Here is a 21,862-nt window from a genome sequence, read left to right on the forward strand (position 1 = left end):
CCTCATGTCTGACAATTATAAAAATGTGCTGGACGTTATCATCGCTGCTATTTAGTTATCCAACTACCATCAATATATTACAAAGAAAATGCTGAACGTGAAACAACGAAACCCCACTTCCCCCACTTCCTTTGGATCTTACGTCTCTTTTTGGCACGCCTCCCAAAGAAGCTTCTCTCAGCTCATGTAAGGTTTGAAAGGTGTGGCTTTGCAGCTCTGCTGCCACCACTTTTTTTTTTGTGGACAAAACCTTTGATCTTCTTACATAGATCAACTCTTTTTGACACTTTAGTTTTAAAAAAAATTATTTTATTTTTTAAAATCCCATCAAAGATGAATGGTACATTGGTCAAATAATGTCAACTTAGTTATAATTTTCATGTAAAAAATTAAAATTAAAATATTTTTTTTTTACTAAATCATCAACCTTATAGTTTGGTCAATTTTTGGTGGGTGAATTTAGTTTTTCATCTAACATTTTAAAATAATAATAATAATAATTCTGTAAGTTTGTTTTTAATAAGATCAATAATTCAATGTTGTTATTCTGAAAGATTTTATCGATTAAATTAATTGACACCTGTTCTCGTCTATTAAAGTGCACCTTGATTTATAATTTTCACATAATTCATAAGTTATATAAGTGGGTTAGAAGTCGAAGTTGTCTCGTCTATCAAAATGTGTACTCTATGTTGGGTGAATGTTTGAAATAACTCCATGTCTTCACGTTGGTGACGGTGACACACCCACATGAATCTCAATATTTTTTTATAAATTTAGTTTAATCAAATTGACTTAAATGTTCTCGTCTTCAATCTTGAATCAAGCACCCTTGATTTTTCTTTCAAAAACCAATCATCTTTAATCAGTTTGGTAAAAAAAAAATTATCTTCGTCTTTAAGAACAAGATTTTTTTATTCTTTTTTGAAGAAGAAGCATAAGATGATAGAATTTTGAGTACAAAAATTAAAGATTTTCTAAAACGTTTACAAGGAGGTTGTTGAATAAACAAAAAAATATTTTTATCACAAAAGTTGATGAGTGCGAAAATGAAAGAGACAAAGATAAGGGCATTTAAGTCATTTTCATTAATTTATAAGAGAAGACTGAGGTCAAGGACCATGTCATCAATTTGAAAACGTAGGGTGTATATCAAATATTCACCAAAACATGGAGGGGGCATGTGTAAATCACATTTTTTTTTCTCGTTTGACTTACAATTTTCTCTCCATTTGACTTTAAAAAAAAAAAGTTTCAATGTTCACCTTTTAATAATAACTAATAAAAGAAAATTAATTTTGGACCATTAATTTCAATGGCCCCCCTCTCTCCTCGCAATTATTCTCTCTCTAATCACCTATTTAAATAGAGGCCTTGCTCCTTCACACTTAAGACCAACGGAGTCAGAACGAACCAAACTGGGTTGAGTTGGGTTCGACCGGTTGGTTCGGCAGGGTCTAGTCTTGGTCTCAAAACGGCTCATCTCTAGACCTTTTTCCCTCAACACCCAATTCTTTAATTTTTTTTCTAAAAGAGGGGAAAAAAAAAAAGAATTGGACCAATGGAGCCCATTAAGCCCACTTTGTTTCTTTTCTTCTTTGCAATAATGGTCTCACGGCTACAGGCCCACATTGGAGATTTTGATGAGGTGTGGCAGCAGCGCGCCGCGGAAGCCAAGAAGACTGCCCAAGAGGCCTATAATACGAATCCCGAGGAAGTCAATGACCATTTAAATATGCATGTCCACATGTGGGTCCATTCCCGATCATCTTGATTTTATCAATTCTGATTGAATTCCAAATGATCAATAATAATTGGTATTAATGTGATCTTGATCTTAATATATGTAATGCAGGGCCTTGGAGGGAAAAATCAACAGCACAAGGAGAAGCTTACGTAAATATCATGGCCCATGCTTGGCAACAAATCCCATCGATCGATGTTGGAGGTGCCGATAGAAAATTTTCAAATAATTTTATATTTTAATTGGAGTATTGTTGGGTTTTATTTTTATTTTAAAATAATCTTAATCAATTTTTTTTTTCTCGAAAAGTTTAGTCCCACATTGGATAAGAAGAGAAATCCATATTTTATCTTGCTTTTTAAACTTTTACAACAGATGCGACAAGAACTGGGCCACAAATCGCAAGAAACTAGCCGATTGTGCTCTTGGCTTTGGCCGAAAGACCGTTGGTGGGAAGTACGGGAGGTACTACGTGGTGACCGACCCCTCAGACAACGACCTAGTGAACCCCAAGCCAGGCACCCTACGACACGCGGTCATCCAATCACAACCACTATGGATCATATTTGCAAGAAACATGGAAATCAGGTTGAGTGAGGAGCTCATCATGACCAGCGACAAGACCATTGATGCCCGTGGCGTTAACGTTCACATTGCCCATGGTGCCGGCATTACCATCCAATTTGTCAAGAATGTCATCATCCACGGTCTACACATTCACGACATCAATGCGGGTAGTGGTGGCATGATTAGGGACTCTATAATGCACGTCGGCTTTAGGACACAGAGCGATGGTGATGGCATTTCTATCTACGGAGCCTCACATATTTGGATTGATCATAACTCCTTATCTAATTGCAAGGATGGACTAATTGATGTCATTGAGGGATCTACAGCCATAACTATCTCTAATAACCACATGACCCACCATAACGAGGTAACGTAACAATAATTCAAAATAGGCCAATCGATTGATCATGAATGAGAGATGGATCATAATTTAATAATCTACATTGTGCACAAAGAAGACAATGATGATGCTTCGTGGGATCGTGTACACGTGCAGGTGATGTTGTTTGGTGCCAGTGATAGCTACTCAGGAGACTCGATCATGCAAATCACCGTTGCATTCAACCACTTTGGGAGGGGATTGGTGCAGAGGATGCCGAGGTGCCGATGGGGTTTCGTCCATGTCGTTAACAATGACTACACTCATTGGCTCATGTATGCCGTCGGTGGTAGCCATCATCCGACAATCATAAGCCAGGGTAACCGTTATATCGCTCCCCCTAACTTGGCAGCCAAGGAGGTAATAAAAAAAAACAAGCTAGTCTTCCCTTTCTATATATCCTACGATGAATTTTCTTCTTTTTTAGGCGATCAAGATGAGAGCGATGTTAGCAACCTCTACAAACATGTGTTTTCGTATATATATATGTATATAAAATGTTAATATTATTATTTTCTTATAGCATAAAAAATAAGGGTAATATAGTAATTATATTCATCCATAATTTTATGAGATTACGTAATTATTTACGAAAATCGTATAAATGATTATCATTGAATTCTTACTTTTTTACACTAAAAGACAAAATAAAGAATATCTTTTCTGATGCAACATGAAAATTACATATTTGCCCATGAGTGGATTTAATTGATCTTGGTGTTTTGTGTTGTTGGTGGTGGTGGTGGGTATATAGGTGACCAAGAGGGACTATGCGATGGAGAGCGAGTGGAAGCAATGGACATGGAGATCCGAAGGAGATCTACTGATGAACGGTGCGTTCTTCGTTCAATCTGGGAATCCGAGAAAGAGAATGCCATTTTCGAGGCAGCAAATGATCAAAGCAAAACCCGGGACGTTCGTCACTAGGCTCACTCGCTTCGCTGGTTCGCTTAATTGCAAGCCTAACAAGCCTTGTTAAATTTTCTTTGATTAGTATAACCTTAACATGTTAATTACAAGAAGAATGAGAGAGAGACTCTTTGTATTTGTATCTGGCTTTTGAGAGAGGAGAAAGTTTGTGTGTGAGAGAGATCCAATCAGGAATTACACTTCCAACAAATCTTTCATTTGGATATTATTCATTTATTCATTTTCATTAGTTCATACTTCATATCTAGCTTGTCAATGGGCCTGAATTTTACTGGGCCCAATTATAATGAATTGGGTTTGGATAGAATTATTGGGCCGGATTAAGCCCAATTCATGCTTATCGGATTCAGAATATAGCTTATATTACTCATATTGGGTGTCAAACACACAACCTACGGACTCTCACCGCTTATTGGATTCAAAATTGCTAAATCACCTATTTAATAAAAAACTATATAATTTATTTCTATTTGACGGGTTGACCCAGTCAGACAATCGATATAACACAATTTTGACTTACAAATAGTTAAAATTAATAAAACAAGATAGAGCTATCAATCGATGCCATCCTAATTCGAGTCAATTTGTTGCCAATCTAATAACGATGAATCGGACCTGGAATTGATCGAATAAGAATCGGATCGGATCATTGTCAGATTGGGTTACTATCGGATTTCGAATTTCATTATTAGGATCCAATTCTAATCCCATGAATCAAATCTTATTTGATGTAAGAAAATATAAATATAATTCAAATATCTCACACTTATCAGATTGGGACACTATTTTGATCCAGATCGAACCGGATTTTGGGTCTGATTTGGTCCAATTTACAGCCCTAAGTAAAGACAACTAAATTCCAAAATTTAGCACCAATTAAGCACAGTTGTTTCTCTTGGAAATATCGTCCTGATTAAAGCGCCGTGGGGGTAACAAACTCTATTCTCACCCACACACGTTAATCCAGGACAATGTAATCCAAGTGGCCAAACAACCCTCATCTTTTGTATTTTAATAGAAAGGCTAAGTTTCCAAGAAAGTTAGAAAAAGAACGAAGATATAAGACGAATTAACAAGTTGTTGCATGATTTCAACGCATGGACCAGCTTTTGCTTCTCTCTCTTTCTTATCCCATATGGAACAAAAATTGTTCCAATTTTATTCGTATAATGAGCCAAAAACCCCCACTTGTTTTATGTGCACCTTTGTCTTCTTCAATCCTTAGAACAGCTGTTTTTAATATTCTCTCTCTTTTTTTTTTTTATGAAATTTAATTTAATTGTCACTTGACCATGTCAATTGTAATTGTAATCATAGATGGCAGTCTTAGATTGAATTAAAAAAAAAAAAAAAATAGTCGTAATTTTTTGACTCACCCTTCTGACATACTCTCTCGATGTGGTGTGTGACAAAATCATAGATTTTATTTCCTCGGGATTCACAACATCACCATCGAGAGAGTAAAGGAGGAAGTATGTCAGAGGGTGGAGTCAGAAAATAATTGTTAAAAAAAATATAAAAATGTAAAATATTATTATTTAAGAGATTAGAAATTAGAAATGAACGCATTTAAGAAAATGTAAGAGTAATTGCCATAGATAATAAATTAAATGAAAAATCAAATGAGGATAAGTTTAGCATGTTCAACAAAAGTCAATTATAATCTCAGTTAGAAGAAACATTCATGATGAAGATCTTAAACGAAAAAGAAGAACCCAAAAGAATTTGGATAGAAATAGTCCAAAAAGGAGATATGAACTAGAAGTATTGTTGTATATTTAAGAGATTGTTTTAGAATAATGTAGCTTATAATGGGTTATGTTGTTTAACATAATACAAGGGCATTTTTGTAATTTAAAATTAATCAAAGTGGATTTGTGTCAATGATACTCTCCTAATGCACTAACGACTTCCGTTTTTATATTAATTGGGAGTTGGGTTAGCAAAAACAAGATTTATATTATTGTGTAATGACATTTTTGTAAATAATTTTGAGACTTTGCAATATTTATAAAAATATCACTGTATGATTATATTTAAAATCTTATTTTTTTACTACTAAAAGTCAACAATGATAACAAAAAATAAATAAATAAATAAATAATCAGGCTGATTAGGTGAATTTTAAACTTGAAGAGGTTCCAAATGCCAATCTGAATTCAAAAAAGAAATCCATCAATTTGGAAAGAAAATCTAATCTAATCTAAACCTATGTTACTTGGTTCGATCGGTTCGAATTCAGGTTTGGAGTTCATGGTTCGCCAATCTAAAATGAACATGATTCATAGGGGTAAGTAAAGAAAATTTGTTTCTGGGTCGCTTTGGTTTCCTAGTTCGGTTTGCTTGTTCACATGTACAATTCAAGTATTATAAGTTATAATTACAATTATAATATTAAAAAAAAATTAAGTTAAGTATAAATAAATTAGTAAAATAATTTAAATTTTAAATATAATAATAAAAAATTTTAAAAATATATTAGGTTTGCCGAATTTCATGTTTTGGTCCGTCGAATCCGACCAAAATTTTGTGGGTTCATGGTTTTGCTTGATTTTACGAACCTAGTATGAACCGCATTGCGAATTACTTCGCTTTGTACCGGTTCGTGATTCGAACTGGTAGAAACGAATTGGGTAACATAGATCTAACCTAATCTAATCTAATGATCTTATCGATGCTAAATCTAAATCTTTAAGATGTGTGATGAGAAACACCATAACAATGATAAAGCGCATCACAAAACACATTATTACATTACTCTATAATCATGCATCCTTATTCAGACCCCACCAAGATTTAAGCTAAATAATCATGGGTTTTGGTGGGTCCCTTCTTATATGCATGTCTAACAACAAATCACAACCATTAATCCATTAAATCATACTAGAATCTATAATTTTAGTGGAAACAAACCGGCCTTTTGAAGCCAAGCCAAACCCATTAAACAATAAATCGAATATGGTTCTATAGTTGGCAAGACTAAAAGAAAGTCCCAAAATTTAAATTTGTCTCAAAAGGATCCTGAAATCATCGTCTATTTTTGTCTTTGTGCCAACAACACAAATTTTACAACAAAAACAAAATTAAACTAAAGAACAAAATCTCATGCAATACTATATATGTACATGTATACATACAAACATTCTCTAACACAAACAACCAAAGCAATTCATCTTGTTTTGCAGTTAAACAAGGAAGGAAACAATAGATATGGAGATGACCACTGTGAAGTGTGAAGTGAACCCGGGAAGACGTCGCATGTGCATGGTTGATAACGAGGTCTCGGAGATTAAGTGTCTCAAGAGAAGACGAAGAGAGCCCGTTGGAGCTATAGTTGGTAATAATAATTGTGAATCACAACAACAACAACAATCAAAACAAGTTAATCCATCTTCTACTAGTACAACTGTGAAGAGAAGTTCAAGGTTTCGTGGGGTTAGTAGGTTAGTAGTAAATTTAATTAATAGTGTCTTGGTCATGTTCTATATGGTGATTTATATGCTTTTTTAAATTTAATTAAATTTACGGTTAACGAAATAATTATATACATATGTATACAGACATAGATGGACTGGTCGATACGAGGCCCACTTATGGGACAAGGGGTCTTGGAATGTGACACAGAAGAAGAAGGGTAAACAAGGTAAAAACATATTAGAAAAAGATTGATTCTAATTAGATGTTTTGCTTCACTTTGATTAATTTTTTTTCTTCATTTTGGTGAAATGGTTACTTACATTGTTTTTCTTTATTTTACATGGGTTGTGCTTCGAATTCGATTGTTGGAACCAAACAGTTTATCTTGGTGAGTGTTTGACCTATTTCTTTTTAATAAGATTTTTGTTTTGAAGTAAAGAAATTAAGGAGAAAAATTAAACTTTTGAGTTTGGAAATTTATTAGGGGCTTATGATGAAGAAGAATCCGCAGCAAGAGCTTATGACTTAGCTGCACTGAAGTACTGGGGAGCAACAACTTTCACCAATTTTCCAGTATCTGATTATGAGAAAGAGATTGAAATAATGCAAAATGTATCAAAAGAAGAGTACTTGGCCTCTTTAAGAAGGTACCCACACAAATTTTCAGTTTTAATAGTCAATTAAATTCGAGGAACGTTACCTACTATAAGATGGATCCTACGTAGGATCGATTACACTAAAACCCGTTACTTCTTAATTCAATCAATAATATTGTTTAAAAATAAAAATAAAAAAGGATTGGAAAGTTATTTAGGAGACTCCGAGTTGAAGATGGTTCTGATCCAATCGTGGGTTTGTCCCCACTAGACCACCCTACCTTGTGAGGAAATCGAACCCATGTTTGAATTGAAATTGAGATACTGATGCAAGTTCTTCACTTCTAAATAAGACAGATTCATACATGAAACTAGTTGACAATAAATTCTTTTAAATTGACTATTTGTTATACAAAGAAGCAATCATCATCACCTTTAGACTTGATTTTGGGTTAATTTTGTAACATAGATTCTTTTTGTTCACAGGAAGAGTAGTGGTTTCTCAAGAGGTGTATCAAGGTATAGAGGAGTTGCAAGGTAATTTTCCTTCAATTTTTTAAGTTTATTTATCAAATACCTTATTTATTCAAGAAACAAATGCTAATAAGTTCAATTTTTTAATAAAATGCAGACACCATCACAATGGGAGATGGGAAGCAAGGATAGGGAGGGTGTTTGGGAACAAGTACCTCTATCTTGGCACATATAGTAAGTTCTAGTCACTAAACTAATCAATCTCCTAGTATTATATCTTGAGTGGCTCAAGAACAAAAAGAGCAATAAAAATAAAAGAATGGAACATAACAAGATTTACGTGGTTTGGCAGTGCCTACATCCATAGATAAGATAGGAGCAATTCGCTAGCTCTGACAGAGAAACTACGATATTGGGTTTCTCCATATACCTCTCTCAGAACTCTGGAACCCTAAAAGCCATGCTCAAGTTGCATACACATATTGGTGTGTAAATGTCTTGTATTCCACTGAGCTGTGGGGGCAGCACCCCCTTCCAGGGGTCCTCTGGATCAAATTTTTTAGGGTTACAAAACAGGAAATTATGTAATATTTTCTTGAGGGGTTTCCATTTTTGGGTAGATAGACACGTTTTCTCTATACTTGATTTTTTTTGCTAGAGAGATCTCAAGGGCAATAAAAACTCAAAAGAGAATAGTGTCATTGGATTTTTTTTATTTGATCTGTGGGGACGTTGGCACATTGTCGAAGTTCGTAAATCCTTGTGTTTGTGTCCGATTTTTGTTCTTTTTGTTGTTTCATTTTTTTCACACATATACCCAATACCCTAAGTACCAAAATCGTCCTAGTACCCTCACTTCGGGTGTAAATGTATGCTATTCTGAGACATCTATCACATCTAGGCTTATTGAACAATTATAAATTTGATGAATTTAGAGGTGTGGTGATTGTTGAGGTGTTTGTATCTCAATTGAGTCGTTATGATTTGTTATAGGTACTCAAGAGGAGGCTGCCCATGCTTACGACATCGCCGCAATTGAATATAGAGGCATCAATGCGGTTACAAACTTCGACTTGAGCACATACATCAGATGGTTAAGGCCAGGGGCCAATACACTTGTTTCTTCTGAAGAACAGCAAACAGTTGTAGAATCTAAAGCAATGCCACCATCCTCTAATCTCATCCCAAATGAAGAACCTGAATTTCCTTTCTTCCAAACCAACCCATTCACCACAGATGATTTGGGTTCTCCTCAAAGGCAACAAGTGTTACAAAAAAGGCGTCACGTTAGCTCTAGCAGCAAACCATCTTCACCCACTGCACTTAGTCTACTCCTTCGATCATCGATATTTAAAGAACTTGTGGAGAAGAACTCAAATTCATCTGACGATGACATTGACAGGGATGACACAAGGCATCAATCACCTATGGGTAGTGATGATGAATATGGTGGGATCTTCTACGAAGGAATCACGGGTATTCCATATGTGTGCTCTACTAGTGATACCGTCTCCAATATAGAGTTACAAGACAAGTGTCCCTCCTCGCTTTATAATCGAACAGGGCAATCCCTTTGGAATGGTGTCTTGAACATGTCTTCCATCCATTAATTAACATTCAAAGATGTATAAAGAGGCTTTCTTCTGTAGATATGCAACTTATGTGTAGTGGGTATCTTTTTTTTTTTTATTGACTATGAATGTCAATTACCTCCAATTATGTCCTAGAAATGTGTCTAATAAATTCATCATCTTCGACTTGCATTTTCTTCAAACTGTGGATATGATTGATGTTCTTTGAAAATGGGTCTATGCAATATTTTATGGGTAGATAAAGTAGAAAAGAGGGCATGACATGCAAGAAACCAAAATTGCCTAACATCCTCTAATGGCATTTATATTCGACAATATTGATCCTTTTATTTCCTCCTCCATCACTCTCTTACTCTCATACCCCACCCTTGAGGTTTGGTAACTTCAACCAAATAATCAGAAAATTTTAAAACTGTTTTATTCAAGGATCTTACGTTTAAGGGTATGTTTGATTGCAAGGAAAATTAGGTGGAAAACTAGTTGCCAAATGCAAAAGGTTACTTTGATGTGTTTGATGCAACAAATAAAAGAAAATTGCGTGGAAATTGGTTTGCAAGGATGATTACAATTCTTAATAAATTTATTTTCTTAGTTTTAAGGAACTTTGGGTAAGGTAAACCTTTTCGAGAGACTTTCATTTATTTCCTCTTAATACAGTCTTCTGCTTTTATCAAGAAAAAAAGAAAACACACAAAAACTGAAATGGAAGAGCTCTAAAAGGGAGGAAACGAGGAGATGCAATCAAAAAAAAAAAAAAAGGTTTTTCATACTGGAAGACGACGTGTTATTAAAAAAAAGGTGTGCCCCAGCCAGACCCATATACAGCCCTTGATGAACCCAGAGTTTTACTCAAAAACTGCTCTTTTTTGGTCGCCAAGGTCGGATCAACAAGTAGGATTCATGTTGCCAAGTGATAAAGAGCATGTATGATGCCCATGATGCTTGGAATTTTTCAGATTAATGGTGTTAGAAATCATCAAATAGGCCGATTTTTTGTGAAGGTCTATGGGTGGGACTAGAGTCAAGGCAAGCTCACATAACCATGATGATGGGAAAAAATATTGGGCATCTTGGCATTCACCATCCAAAAGAGTACACATTATTCAAAAATATTTTCCATATATGTAAAATGATTAATGCATCTACAACTTACATTTAAACTCTCTTAAACAAGGTAACGATGAAAATAATGGTTCAACAAAGAAAATGGTTCCCTTCTTTATGCAAGAACTTCACAAACATGGTTTTAAGTTCATGAACTCTGTTATTATACATTTCATCTTTCCCCATGGTCGAATATATGAAAAAATAAATCTCCGCAATCAGCACTTGACGGAACCAATCCTGCATGTTTCACACAACTTAAATATGAGAAAATTGAAACAGAATCATATACCCCATTAAAGGAATAATTTTGACATAGTTTCACATCAACTGACTAAACCATCTCACTAACCACCGACACACATGCCTATCGATCTGGGTTTTCGGATGATTACCCATAAGAGTTGGATGATCATTAGCAAAAAAAGAAATGGTATGGGAAGATGAATGTGTTGGAAATTTTACAACATAAACTGGTTGGAAATTTTACAACATATACTGGGTTTAACGACTATTTATACTGAATAAATGGAAAAATTCACAATTCAATCTCTGAAACACTATTATGTGATTATGTCCATGAAGCTCTGGCTTACAAATTGAAAAAAGGTGAGAAATAAGAAAAATAAGTACATTACATTTACAATTTGGGTTCCCCACACGATTTACTAAAATAACTAGCAAAGAGAAGATAATTTAAGCAAATAGTAGACCCCCCCCCCCCCCCCCCAACCCACACATAATTTAGTAAAATAACTACAAAGAGAATATTTAAAAAAATGGTACAAAATTCAAGCCCGACTCGATCACAGTACCTAGTACCAATTCACATAAGTTCCTCTAGAAACAAGTTCTAATCAAACAATGTGAGAAAATATACTAGAACACTATGTTTATTTCTTTTTTGAAAGTTTGGAGCATTAGGTTTTGGTCTACTAATCCATAAACAAATGTACAAAATCTGCAGAGAATGGGTTTTTTCGAAATGCTTTTGGCCTTTTTTTTTTCCCCCTAACTATCCTAGACATCAGACAAACAAAAGTGCATTTCTAAACATACTGACAAAACTACAAGCAATGGTCAACACAAAGTACAGGCAGATGCATTTTGGTTATGACTAATCCGAAAAGTGATACATTGGTTGGACCAGGAGAAGCATGTTTGAAAAGTTCAGGCTTTCTTGACCCTCGCTCTCCCCATTTTTGATTTATTTTCCTTTCCACGATTTAATCCACATTAACGAGAATGATGTATTAGGACTTAGAAAGAAATTCAAACCTAACTAAAGATACAAGGCTCAAACTCAAACCTGGTCACGCTTCTAGGGAAGCTGCCCAACTTTTCAGAATCATTTTGTATGGAAGCATTGGTCATTGATTTGTCAATCTTCTCTGAGGTTATGGTGTCTGCAATTTGCTTCAGACCCTGCAAAATGTAACAGGCATCATATTTTTTGAATGGAGTTCAAGATAATCTTATACTGCCTTTAGAGTGTTTCCTTGCACTCTCTTACAACTTTTCCACCGACAAACCCATACAAGGCTAAATTAAGTAAAGCATCAGCAACCAATCAATTTCTTATTGCATACACCCATGACAGGAAAAAAAAAAAAATTGACACTGCATATTGATAATATGGTTATGAATTAATTCACCAATGAAATCTTGAGATATGAAATTTTTACTACATCGGCAACTTGGGTGGGTTTAGGTCATGAACCCAACCTGAGTCAAGCCAAGGTCAAGCCTGAGATGCTAAGCCCAAGTCCAAACCAAGCTTTTCACATCTTGGGCAAAGCCCAATTGGGTCAAGTCAGCTTGAAAGGAAATCAGAAGCAGAGATAAGAAAGAAAGTGAGAGGGATGGACAACTGCCACTCTCTGTTTCTCATTTCTTCACTGCCGACAAACAAGTTCCATGTTCTTCCTCCACTTCTCATTGTCAGTTTCAGGTTAGGTCTGGTAGACCTAACCCTCAGCTGGAGCCTCTATATGGTTGCTTTCTATAGCAGAGGAAGTGGAAATAAGAGGCCTTTCGGGGTCAGTACTAATCTCAGGGCTGACAACAAAATGGTTAGAAAAGGCTTCTCTATATAGGCTTGGAAGATATGAATGAAGTAGAAGGGATAGCTGGCTTGAAGAACTAATTGTCCGATCTTATAAAATGAGGGATGCCTCTCAACAAGTGTGGATACAGAACATTTGTACTTAGTAAAACTTTAAACTTACACATGGAACATTTAAGATTGGTTTGGAGCATGAATGGAGGATGTTAATGTAGCACCAACTTGTTGGCTGCAAAGGTTATCAGCTAGAATGCCTTTGAAGGTTGGATCTCCACTCTCCAATGTTAGTTTCTTAATAGTTTTGTTTTATCCTTATTTCTTTTATAAGTCCCTCAGTCTTAATTTAAAGAAATCCATAACTAATAGATATGAGCAAATTATGTAATGATAATACCATCTGACTTGGAGCATCTAGGAACCCACGCATTTTGCTAGAAGGTTTAGGTGGAGCCTGCAATAACAAGTTCAACAAATAATTAGACTCTTGAATTCGAGCGAATAAATGGGAATATTATCAAGGATTGGAGCCGCTGGACTCAAATAAAATGTTACACGAACTCAAGGGTTACTCCAACAAATTCAATGATGTGTAGCATGAAGTGCACAAATCCAAAAACAAAATTATTGAGATCATACCAAGAAAAAAAATTACTTAAAATTAAACGAAAGGTAAGATGAGCTTGAAGCCAAAACTCCAAGAAACTGATGAATCTCAATAAGAGCCACTGAAGTGAGTGCCATCCAATTGAAATTGGAAACCAGGATTGCAGTGAAGTAGGGGTTGTAACACAACCAACACACAATTGACTCACTACAGTGTCTATGACGGAACCACCTCAGTTAGGTCATAAAATTTGTGCATGGTAATAGCACAGACCAAGGATCTATATCCGAATTCACAAATAAATAATAATAAAAACAACTGCAGTGTCTAATGGAACAACCTGGAGAAATAATTATGGGATTACAGCTATTGCGTGGAACATCAAGTTAAATCCAAAAGCACCTGAATGAAAGAGCAAATAATAAAATTGATGGATAAAATTAATTGTTCCAACCTGTAGAAATTCAGCCATTTTCTGATCCTTCACACCAACAAGATTGCATAGGTACCACACACCAGCATTTGCATAATCCTGTTGCCACAGTTATGTCAGTTTTCCAGAGGAAGGGATGGGTTGGGGTGGGGGAGGGGATTTTAAAACCAATGCAACTGCATGCCAAAGATGATGAGATTTCTACCACAATCTATTTAGTAGAGTGTCAATTGCAAGATATCATGATAAACAGAATGGGTGTAATAAACTGCACCAAAGAACTGAATGTGGCAGCACACAATCATCCAAAAAGCTATAACCAGTAAGAAATAACATAACATTCCCATGCATTTTGTGCTAACAGTGACAATAACTGCACAAGCAAAGAATGTTAACAAGCCACCAGTAAAAGACCCCAATTAAAGTTGAAGCAAGTATGAAAGTAAGAGTTGAACCAAGCTTCACTTTTTTGTATTAGCATGTGAAATACATATATTTTTTACAAAATCATATTAAAATTCACATGATATACAAACCTCTGTAAGTTCAGTATATCATGTTTTCTTCATTGGCCAATATATCATATTATTAGATGTAATATATAATTTCAGGGGCACATGACTAGATATTTTATTTTTAGATGAGAATACTGCCATCCCAACTCTTAATGTATAGCACTGTTGGTCCTGGTTAATCCCTCTCTCACAAGTTCCCTCAGATCTTTGAGTGTGGATCCTCTACTCTTGAAGATCACAGTGTTGATCTTTTTTCACAAGTTAATTGTCTATTTACTTTTGTTTTTTTAAATTCAGTCTTTTCAATAGGGGGAAAATAAATTTTCTAGAGGTGGATTACCCTAGAACTTATGGTTTTACTGTGCAAATGGTGATTTTCATTTTGGTTACCCACTAAACTCTCTCTTTTTTATCTGTCAAGTACTTGTTAATCTCTAAACCCATGTCTTCCTATTAATATAAGTCTTCAAATTTGGTCCAAGTACTGAAGCCTTTGCATTTCCAAATTTCCTATCAAGAGTTATATAGCATATTAGAAATGGTTTTCTTTTCTTTTTTTCTTTTGGGTATCAGTCTATCAAATTGAAGCCAAAGAATCACAGAAAGTTATGATCCAATTTTCATTCTATCATCTCCGATAAGTGAAATGTATGAAAGTTGAGAGCATGGCTTACCTGCTTGTCTTCCAAGGAACATATTTTTCCATCCTGAAATAAGAGAAGAGCAACTTATATTATTAATTCTTCATTTATTATTATTATTTTTAAATGAAAGTTTTCTAAACAATTTTATGTCAACCCATTTTCTTGAGCTGGTCAAGAGAAATCCAGTTGGACTAATGGGTCAACCAGTTACATTGAACACTAAAAAAATCTTTTAAAAAAAGTGCAGATTTTTTTTTTTGAAAATAAAGTAAACACTTGCACATAACACATCCAACATGCATATAAGTTCATCCACATCAGTCAATTGATGTAGCTCTCCCCAAGTCCCCATTTCCAAGAAACAAGAACCCCAAATGTTTCTAAAATCACATTTTCATTAGAAAGATTGTGATTTTACAGTTTGTAAAACATTATCCACTAATATTTTCAATGAAAATGGCAACAAAGAAAGCAAAATCCTTTGGTTTCCATCAGATCTGATACTCAACAAAGTGAGTTGATCCAGCCCGACTGATTACTTTGCCAATTTGACCATCTGAGTGTCTGACCCAGTAAAGTATACTGGGTTTTGGGTATTTTCTGGGTTAGGTGCACCTGACATAGTGTAGAACCTGGATCCTGGGAGAACCAGTTCAAGCAGCTGGCCTGAGATTCTGAGTTTTAGAATATTGATCTTAATCCTCTTTACCTCTTTGTACCAAAGTTTATAGCAGTGAGGATCCCTCTCACTATAGACTGCTCTTATTTTGTACCTCCTGCTTCTGCTTTTAATATATTCCTTGGTTCTATTTCTTCTTCTTTTATTTTCTTTACTTTTCATTTTCAGAGAGGTTAAAGTTTGAAGAAGTATTGATCCCAAATCCGTGGTATTACCACACATAGACATTACCACCTCATTGACTTCCAAATATATTCCTTCTTTATTCAATTCTATATAAATTAGTTTGATAAATATTACCAGGTAAACTCACCAGACCAGAAACCATTCTATGTAGTGAATCCAAATCATAGCCAATTTGAGAGAGATCACCACGAACTTCTGTAACCTGTTGACAAGTTTTAAGCTTGTTATCATAATATTTAGAATGAAAGTATAATTCAGTCAGATGTAATGTGATCATGATAATAATGCCCCACGTATCGTTGTGCATCTACATCATCATCGATGTCGATGTCTAGAATGAATGTTCTCGGGGATTGTTTAGCATAATATATTTCGACGAGAATTTACAAAAGGTGGGAGAAAAGGGAAGAGGCTATGGGGGAGTGCTATCTGTTTATAGAGCCATCCTTTTTTTCTTTTTTTTTGCTTATCGTGGGTATCCCCACCCTTCAGGTGAGACTAATCCCACTGTCACACGCACCACCCCCTCAGAAAGTCCAACTTGCAACTGGTTGAGTCAAGGGTCAATCAGACCCTGGAGGGTAGCCCCAAGGAATTCGTTGCTTCATGAGGTTTTGAACACTTGACTCACCCTTCTTGAGGAGCTTATCAAGGCTAGGCTTGCCACTAGGCCAACACCTTGGGGTTAGAGCCATCCTATTTGCACTGCTTCTAGCCAAGTAGTCAATGAAATTGTTAGCTCTATGAAGAGTATGCCAAAAACAATACTCAGTCCACACAGATGTATCATGTATGTGACTCCCCCAAGGACCCTCCTATGGCCCTTTCGAGTTTCGACCAAGAGATGGCATTTTCCATCCACCTCATAGGATCACTTCTCACCAAAGAAAAAAAAACTAGAATCCACCTCATTCTTAATTAATTTTGACATCTCCTTTTGCTCATCCAGTTTTCCATCCATGTTCTCTATTCTCTGCGTTAAATGCTTCTTGGTTGCCTGACCAACAAAAGGCATAGAAAATGTGAGAGATTGCATACAAAGTCCAAATATGATATCAGAAAGCATAACAATGGAACTCCATTTGGAAAGGTGAAAATGCCATGATAGACACGCCACAACTCTACTACAAAAGCAAAAAATTAGTTTATCAAAGTATATAGTCTTGAAGTGCCAACTGAGCTAAGTTGGTAAGACGTGTGGAAAGGTGTTCCCCTTGAACCCAACTTCACCATTCAAACCACTAACCCTTTAACTATCACAAACAAGTACATGTTCTCAGTTTATGACTAACATCTGGTCATATGATCCTAAATTCTATCAATATATCCAAATGACTTATTTTTTCTACGTACAATTATATATTTTTGTAATAGTTAAGAAAATATAAAGGAGAGTGAATGAATCCAAGAAAGATACGACAGATACGGACAAGATGTCCCTCAAACAACCGTACAGAAAATTATGAGGGAACAAAATCTTCAAAAAGAAAAAAAATTATATTCCTTAAATACAAAAGACCACTGAAATAGAGATTTTAGCAAGGGAAATTCTTGGGAAACTTTTCTTTACTAGATTTTACTGAAAGTCTCAAGAAAACACATAAAAAATCAGCAGAAATCTAGGAAGATTCATAATGTAAAAAAGCAAGGCATTTGAAAAGGGAACAAAAATTGAAAGTCTCAGAAATATTTGTCGAGCTTCCAACATTTGGAAAATTAAAATGCACAACCATGCAGAAGCTGAGGAATTCACTCATGTTCTAACTAATTTTTCTGCAAGCCATTGTCTGCAAAGGGGCAACTAACCACACAGCAACTTCTTTGCAGGATAGACATGAAATAAAATAATTCGAAAGAATTACCAAAGTTGAAACTTACAGCAAGAGCTGCAGATACTTGCTCCAGATGTTTAGTCATGCTTGAAACAGCATTTGCCATGTTATGCTTGGTTACATACATCAGATCAGAAAATGACAGGCCCTAAACATTTTCATTAAATAGAAAAGTCAGTAAATTAGTCATCTCAAATTTACAAACAAACCTCCTCATTCAAGACTAATAGCATGTTTTCTTATAAATAGAAAAGACAAAACCGCTGCTATTGTGACGTTAGTGAGCAAATTACATGTGCGTGTGTGCAGGGGCGGATTTAAGGTGGGGACAGTTGCCCTCACAAGACTTTATAAAAACTTAAGGAGTATTTAGTAATTTATAATGAAAAATTGATTTCTTAAGATTTTGCCCCCACAAAAGTTTCTAAAATCTCTTATTGCCCCCACAAGAATTTTAAAAACCTTAATAGGTTATTAATAATTTAAAAATTATAATTTCTTAAGAGTTCGCCCACACAGAAATTTCTAAAATTTAGGACTTTTGAATAATTTAAAAAAATTTGAATAGATCTTTACTGGGCAGACCTATCTGTTGCAATTTTATTACAAAAACTCCCTTATTTTATCAAGAATGTTAGTGAACAAACCATCCTTTATGAATTAGGCTAGCATGACTAATTTAGTAAGATTTCAAATCCTACTAATTGTCGTTGGGCCTATATGGATTATCAAATTTGCAATCCAACACCACAATCTTCTAGATTTCATGGAAACCATCAATAAAAATAAAAAAAATCTTTTTTGAGCTTAATCAAATGTGTTAAAAATAGATGGTTACTGAACTCCCAAATTAAAAACTAAAATTCAACGGTAAAAATTAACATTTTTTTCAAAGTTTTTAGAATTTTTTCCTTTATAACCCTGTGGCACTTGATCATGTTTTTGGATGCCACAAATTGATGCGATTAGGATCCACTCCACGGTATGTTAATTAATAAACTAATCACATCTTTTGAATTTTATGACATGGATCCCCACTCCAAGGCTTGGTTACCACTGACTTGAAATCAAAATATGAGAACTCGTCAGAAACTATTGTGAAAACTTATGCATATAGATTAGTGATTGATTTTTGTGTGGAACCAATGTTAACATTTTATATAAATGCCGTGTCAATACTTTTTGTCAATTTAAATTATTGCAGATACATATAGTAGAAGTTGATTTTGTTAGATTTTATAAAATAATTAGTTGCCCCCACGTAGACAAAATCCTGGCTCCGCCCCTGTGTGTGTGTGTGTGTGTGTGTATGTGTGTGTGTGTGTGAGAGAGAGAGAGAGAGAGAGAGAGATGTTATTGGCACCCCAACTTTTACTTATTACACCCCAGTTTCTTAAATAATTTATCACGCCCCAATTAAAGATTAAAACACAATCTTCAAACATTACAAAAGTTTGGCTCAAATTACGATCTCAACATTACAAAACATTATAACACACGTTCAAACAATTTCAGTAGTTGTTTACAATTATGATTAGGCTCATATCAAATCCTAAACCCAAAAAATAGCAATCTAGCAGACAAAAAAAATGAGAGAGCTTCTATTGGCACCCCAATTTTTCCTAATTCTCAACCATTCACTTATTTTATTTATTTTTAATTGGGGTGTAATAAGTAAAAGTTGGGGTGCCAATAGCAGCTCTAAAAAAGAAGTAAACAAAAACACACACAAAAAAGAGGGGGTGAAAAGAAGAAGCAAACACAGGCTCATCTAGAAGTCCAAAAGATAAATCTTAAGCACGACTGCGTAAGAACTATAATGAGTGTGTGCATGTGAGGAGGACTCCAATAAAGTCTTACCTTCCACCACATGTATCCATAGCCCAATGCCCCTAAGGCTGCAGCGGGCATGGCGAGTGAAGTTATATTTCCTAGCAAAACAAACAAATTACAGTCAAATGAAAGAAAATATAATTCACCCAGAAACCAACGCAGAATGGATGACCACATCATTGGTCCCAAAGCTAAGACAATAATACCTATAATATGGCACAAATAGGAAGCATTGGTCACAATCAGTTTAAGATTTAATTCTTTTTTGTTTTTTTTTAAAGTAAAATCTTATTTTAAAAAAGAGAATGTACGGAAGGCAGTCGAGGTGACCAACCTAAGAAAAACAAAACGGAACTACCTAGAGCATACAAACTCGCACCTAAAAACAAACTCTTGAAAAAAACACCCTTGAACTCCAAAAAGAGTTTATTTCAAAAAAATAACAATCCTAAAATGCTTAAAAAGAGCTACTGAGAAGAGGCTTCCACTACTTGAAAAACTCTCCTATTCCTCATAGTTGAAAATTTAATTATGTAAGTTGACAGAAATTGAAATGAGTATAAGAAAACTAAGAACTAGTCTACTTTCTGGGAAATAACAAGCATGCCCGCAGTGTTTGTTGTAGGATTGAAGTACTTGCATATGGCATTTTAAAGTACAGGACATACCTATTTGGCTAGAATTCCCATTTAGAACAGTTATTTGGCCGCGTGACGAGGCTATTTGTCGGACCTCCATTGCTAACCGACGCACCTACAAATAGTAAAGTCAAAACCAGGAATAAGTTGCCAAAAACAACTTAGGGCTTAGAACCATAGCTCAGTTGGTTTGACACATTGCAAAGCAACTTTGAGGTTGTGGGTTCAAGTCCAGCTTAACCATCAAAACAAACAAACAAAAAAAAAGTTGCCAGAAACAACGCAATCCTTGTATGGGTTATTTCACCATGATATCCAGAATAAATATGATACAACAAAGAAACTAGTTATTTTATGGGTTTCCCATGTAAATGGACGCACATAACAACAAATATTAGCAAGACAAAATATAAATTTCATATCATAAGAATGTACCCTTGTATCTTATTTTCCACATCATAACGTTATCAGTAATTCAGCAGCGAAACTCCAATTTCACCCAAAGACATTGGGTTCCATATGGTAACAAAATTCCCAGAGTTGGATTTGAGTAATAAAACAAAATAAAATATGTTGTATAATTCAAAAAGCAATTTGGCCACAGAAAGCACACGTCAAATAATGAATAGCTTCTTAAATTACTCGAAGTTTTATTCTTTTTTCATTTTCAGAAACTATGATGCAAACAAGTAAGGTGTCCATCATAATGGGTAACATATGGTTTTCTTCAATGAGACTAACGAGAACAGAAACATGATTACTAAGTGGAATTTTGAAATAATCGGATCGAAGTTTCAGATTATAGCAATGAACCCACATTTCTAAACAATATACCTGAGCAGCGAGAGCATCAGAGTAATCAGAATCACTGTTTGATGAATCTTCAGATTTCTCCATTCCCTTCACTACTGCCTGTGCCAATTATATCAGAATTAGACTCCTTTGTTTCCCCTTAAATTCGCCAAAATCACCCTAAACAAATTAAGTTTTTTTCCTTAATTCTCACAAATTTGTGCCAAAGTAGTGAAACATGAAAATCGGAGACAAACAAATTTTACTTTGATCTACCACTTAATTATCCAACAGATTACACTCTTCAAACAAATTAATCAAACATAAAAATGCCGACTTAAAAAAAAAAATTAACAAAAAACAAGAACAAGAGATGATCATCACAGACCTGGAGCTCGCCCAATAAATCCGATATTCTACCATTCTTAATGACGATCGTGCCAGCGTAACCTGGAAAAAAAAATACAAAATTAAATCGAAATCATCAAACTAAATGCTTAAATTAACTCATAGATTAAAAGAATTATTAATAACAGATGACGAATCAGATTAAACTTTACTTGCTCCAACCAAGATCAGGATCTTAGAAAAACCTATCCCAGTTTGCATCGCCATCTCTTCACCTGGTACAAACAGAAACCCTAGTTTTTCAGTTTTTTTTTTTTTTTAATCTCTGTGATCAAACCCTACATAGATCTGGAAAGCTGTTCAAGGTTTGGTGGGAATCGATAATTTTCTTACACTCAAAGAGCTCCAAGAGAGAGAGAGAGAAAAGCGAGGCTGTAAGAGTGAACACGAGTCCTGTTTGGAGACTATTGTGGCTAATTCGTTGGAA

The 21,862-nt window shown here is 35.0% G+C and overlaps 3 protein-coding genes across 3 annotated transcripts; 2 read left to right on the forward strand and 1 right to left on the reverse strand.

Annotated features, from left to right (window-relative positions):
• The first annotated feature begins 1,403 nt into the window (after positions 1 to 1,403).
• Positions 1,404 to 3,864, forward strand: LOC147394958 (pectate lyase-like). The gene is made up of 5 exons (XM_086454323.1): positions 1,404 to 1,749; positions 1,856 to 1,948; positions 2,120 to 2,681; positions 2,811 to 3,053; positions 3,448 to 3,864. The coding sequence occupies exons 1-5, from the start codon at positions 1,562 to 1,564 to the stop codon at positions 3,670 to 3,672; spliced, it is 1,311 nt and encodes a 436-aa protein (XP_086310449.1). The 5' UTR covers positions 1,404 to 1,561; the 3' UTR covers positions 3,673 to 3,864.
• A 2,969-nt stretch (positions 3,865 to 6,833) lies between these two features.
• Positions 6,834 to 9,893, forward strand: LOC147394959 (AP2-like ethylene-responsive transcription factor At1g16060). The gene is made up of 7 exons (XM_086453444.1): positions 6,834 to 7,066; positions 7,184 to 7,266; positions 7,420 to 7,428; positions 7,525 to 7,687; positions 8,123 to 8,173; positions 8,268 to 8,344; positions 9,104 to 9,893. The coding sequence occupies exons 1-7, from the start codon at positions 6,834 to 6,836 to the stop codon at positions 9,718 to 9,720; spliced, it is 1,233 nt and encodes a 410-aa protein (XP_086309570.1). The 3' UTR covers positions 9,721 to 9,893.
• Positions 9,894 to 10,801: 908 nt separating this feature from the next.
• Positions 10,802 to 21,862, reverse strand: LOC147394960 (uncharacterized). Its single transcript, XM_086453442.1, has 14 exons — positions 21,769 to 21,862; positions 21,588 to 21,650; positions 21,416 to 21,477; positions 21,070 to 21,147; positions 20,266 to 20,350; positions 19,625 to 19,695; positions 17,811 to 17,912; positions 16,840 to 16,929; positions 16,060 to 16,134; positions 15,098 to 15,130; positions 13,930 to 14,007; positions 13,266 to 13,322; positions 12,116 to 12,231; positions 10,802 to 11,046 (listed from the first exon to the last, which is right to left on the reverse strand). Exons 2-14 carry the CDS (start codon positions 21,640 to 21,642, stop codon positions 11,025 to 11,027), a joined length of 924 nt encoding a protein of 307 aa, XP_086309568.1. The 5' UTR covers positions 21,643 to 21,650; positions 21,769 to 21,862; the 3' UTR covers positions 10,802 to 11,024.

Source organism: Akebia trifoliata, chromosome 9 (assembly GCF_017979445.1).
Source record: "Akebia trifoliata isolate Shusen 1 chromosome 9, ASM1797944v1, whole genome shotgun sequence".
Lineage (NCBI taxonomy): Eukaryota > Viridiplantae > Streptophyta > Magnoliopsida > Ranunculales > Lardizabalaceae > Akebia > Akebia trifoliata.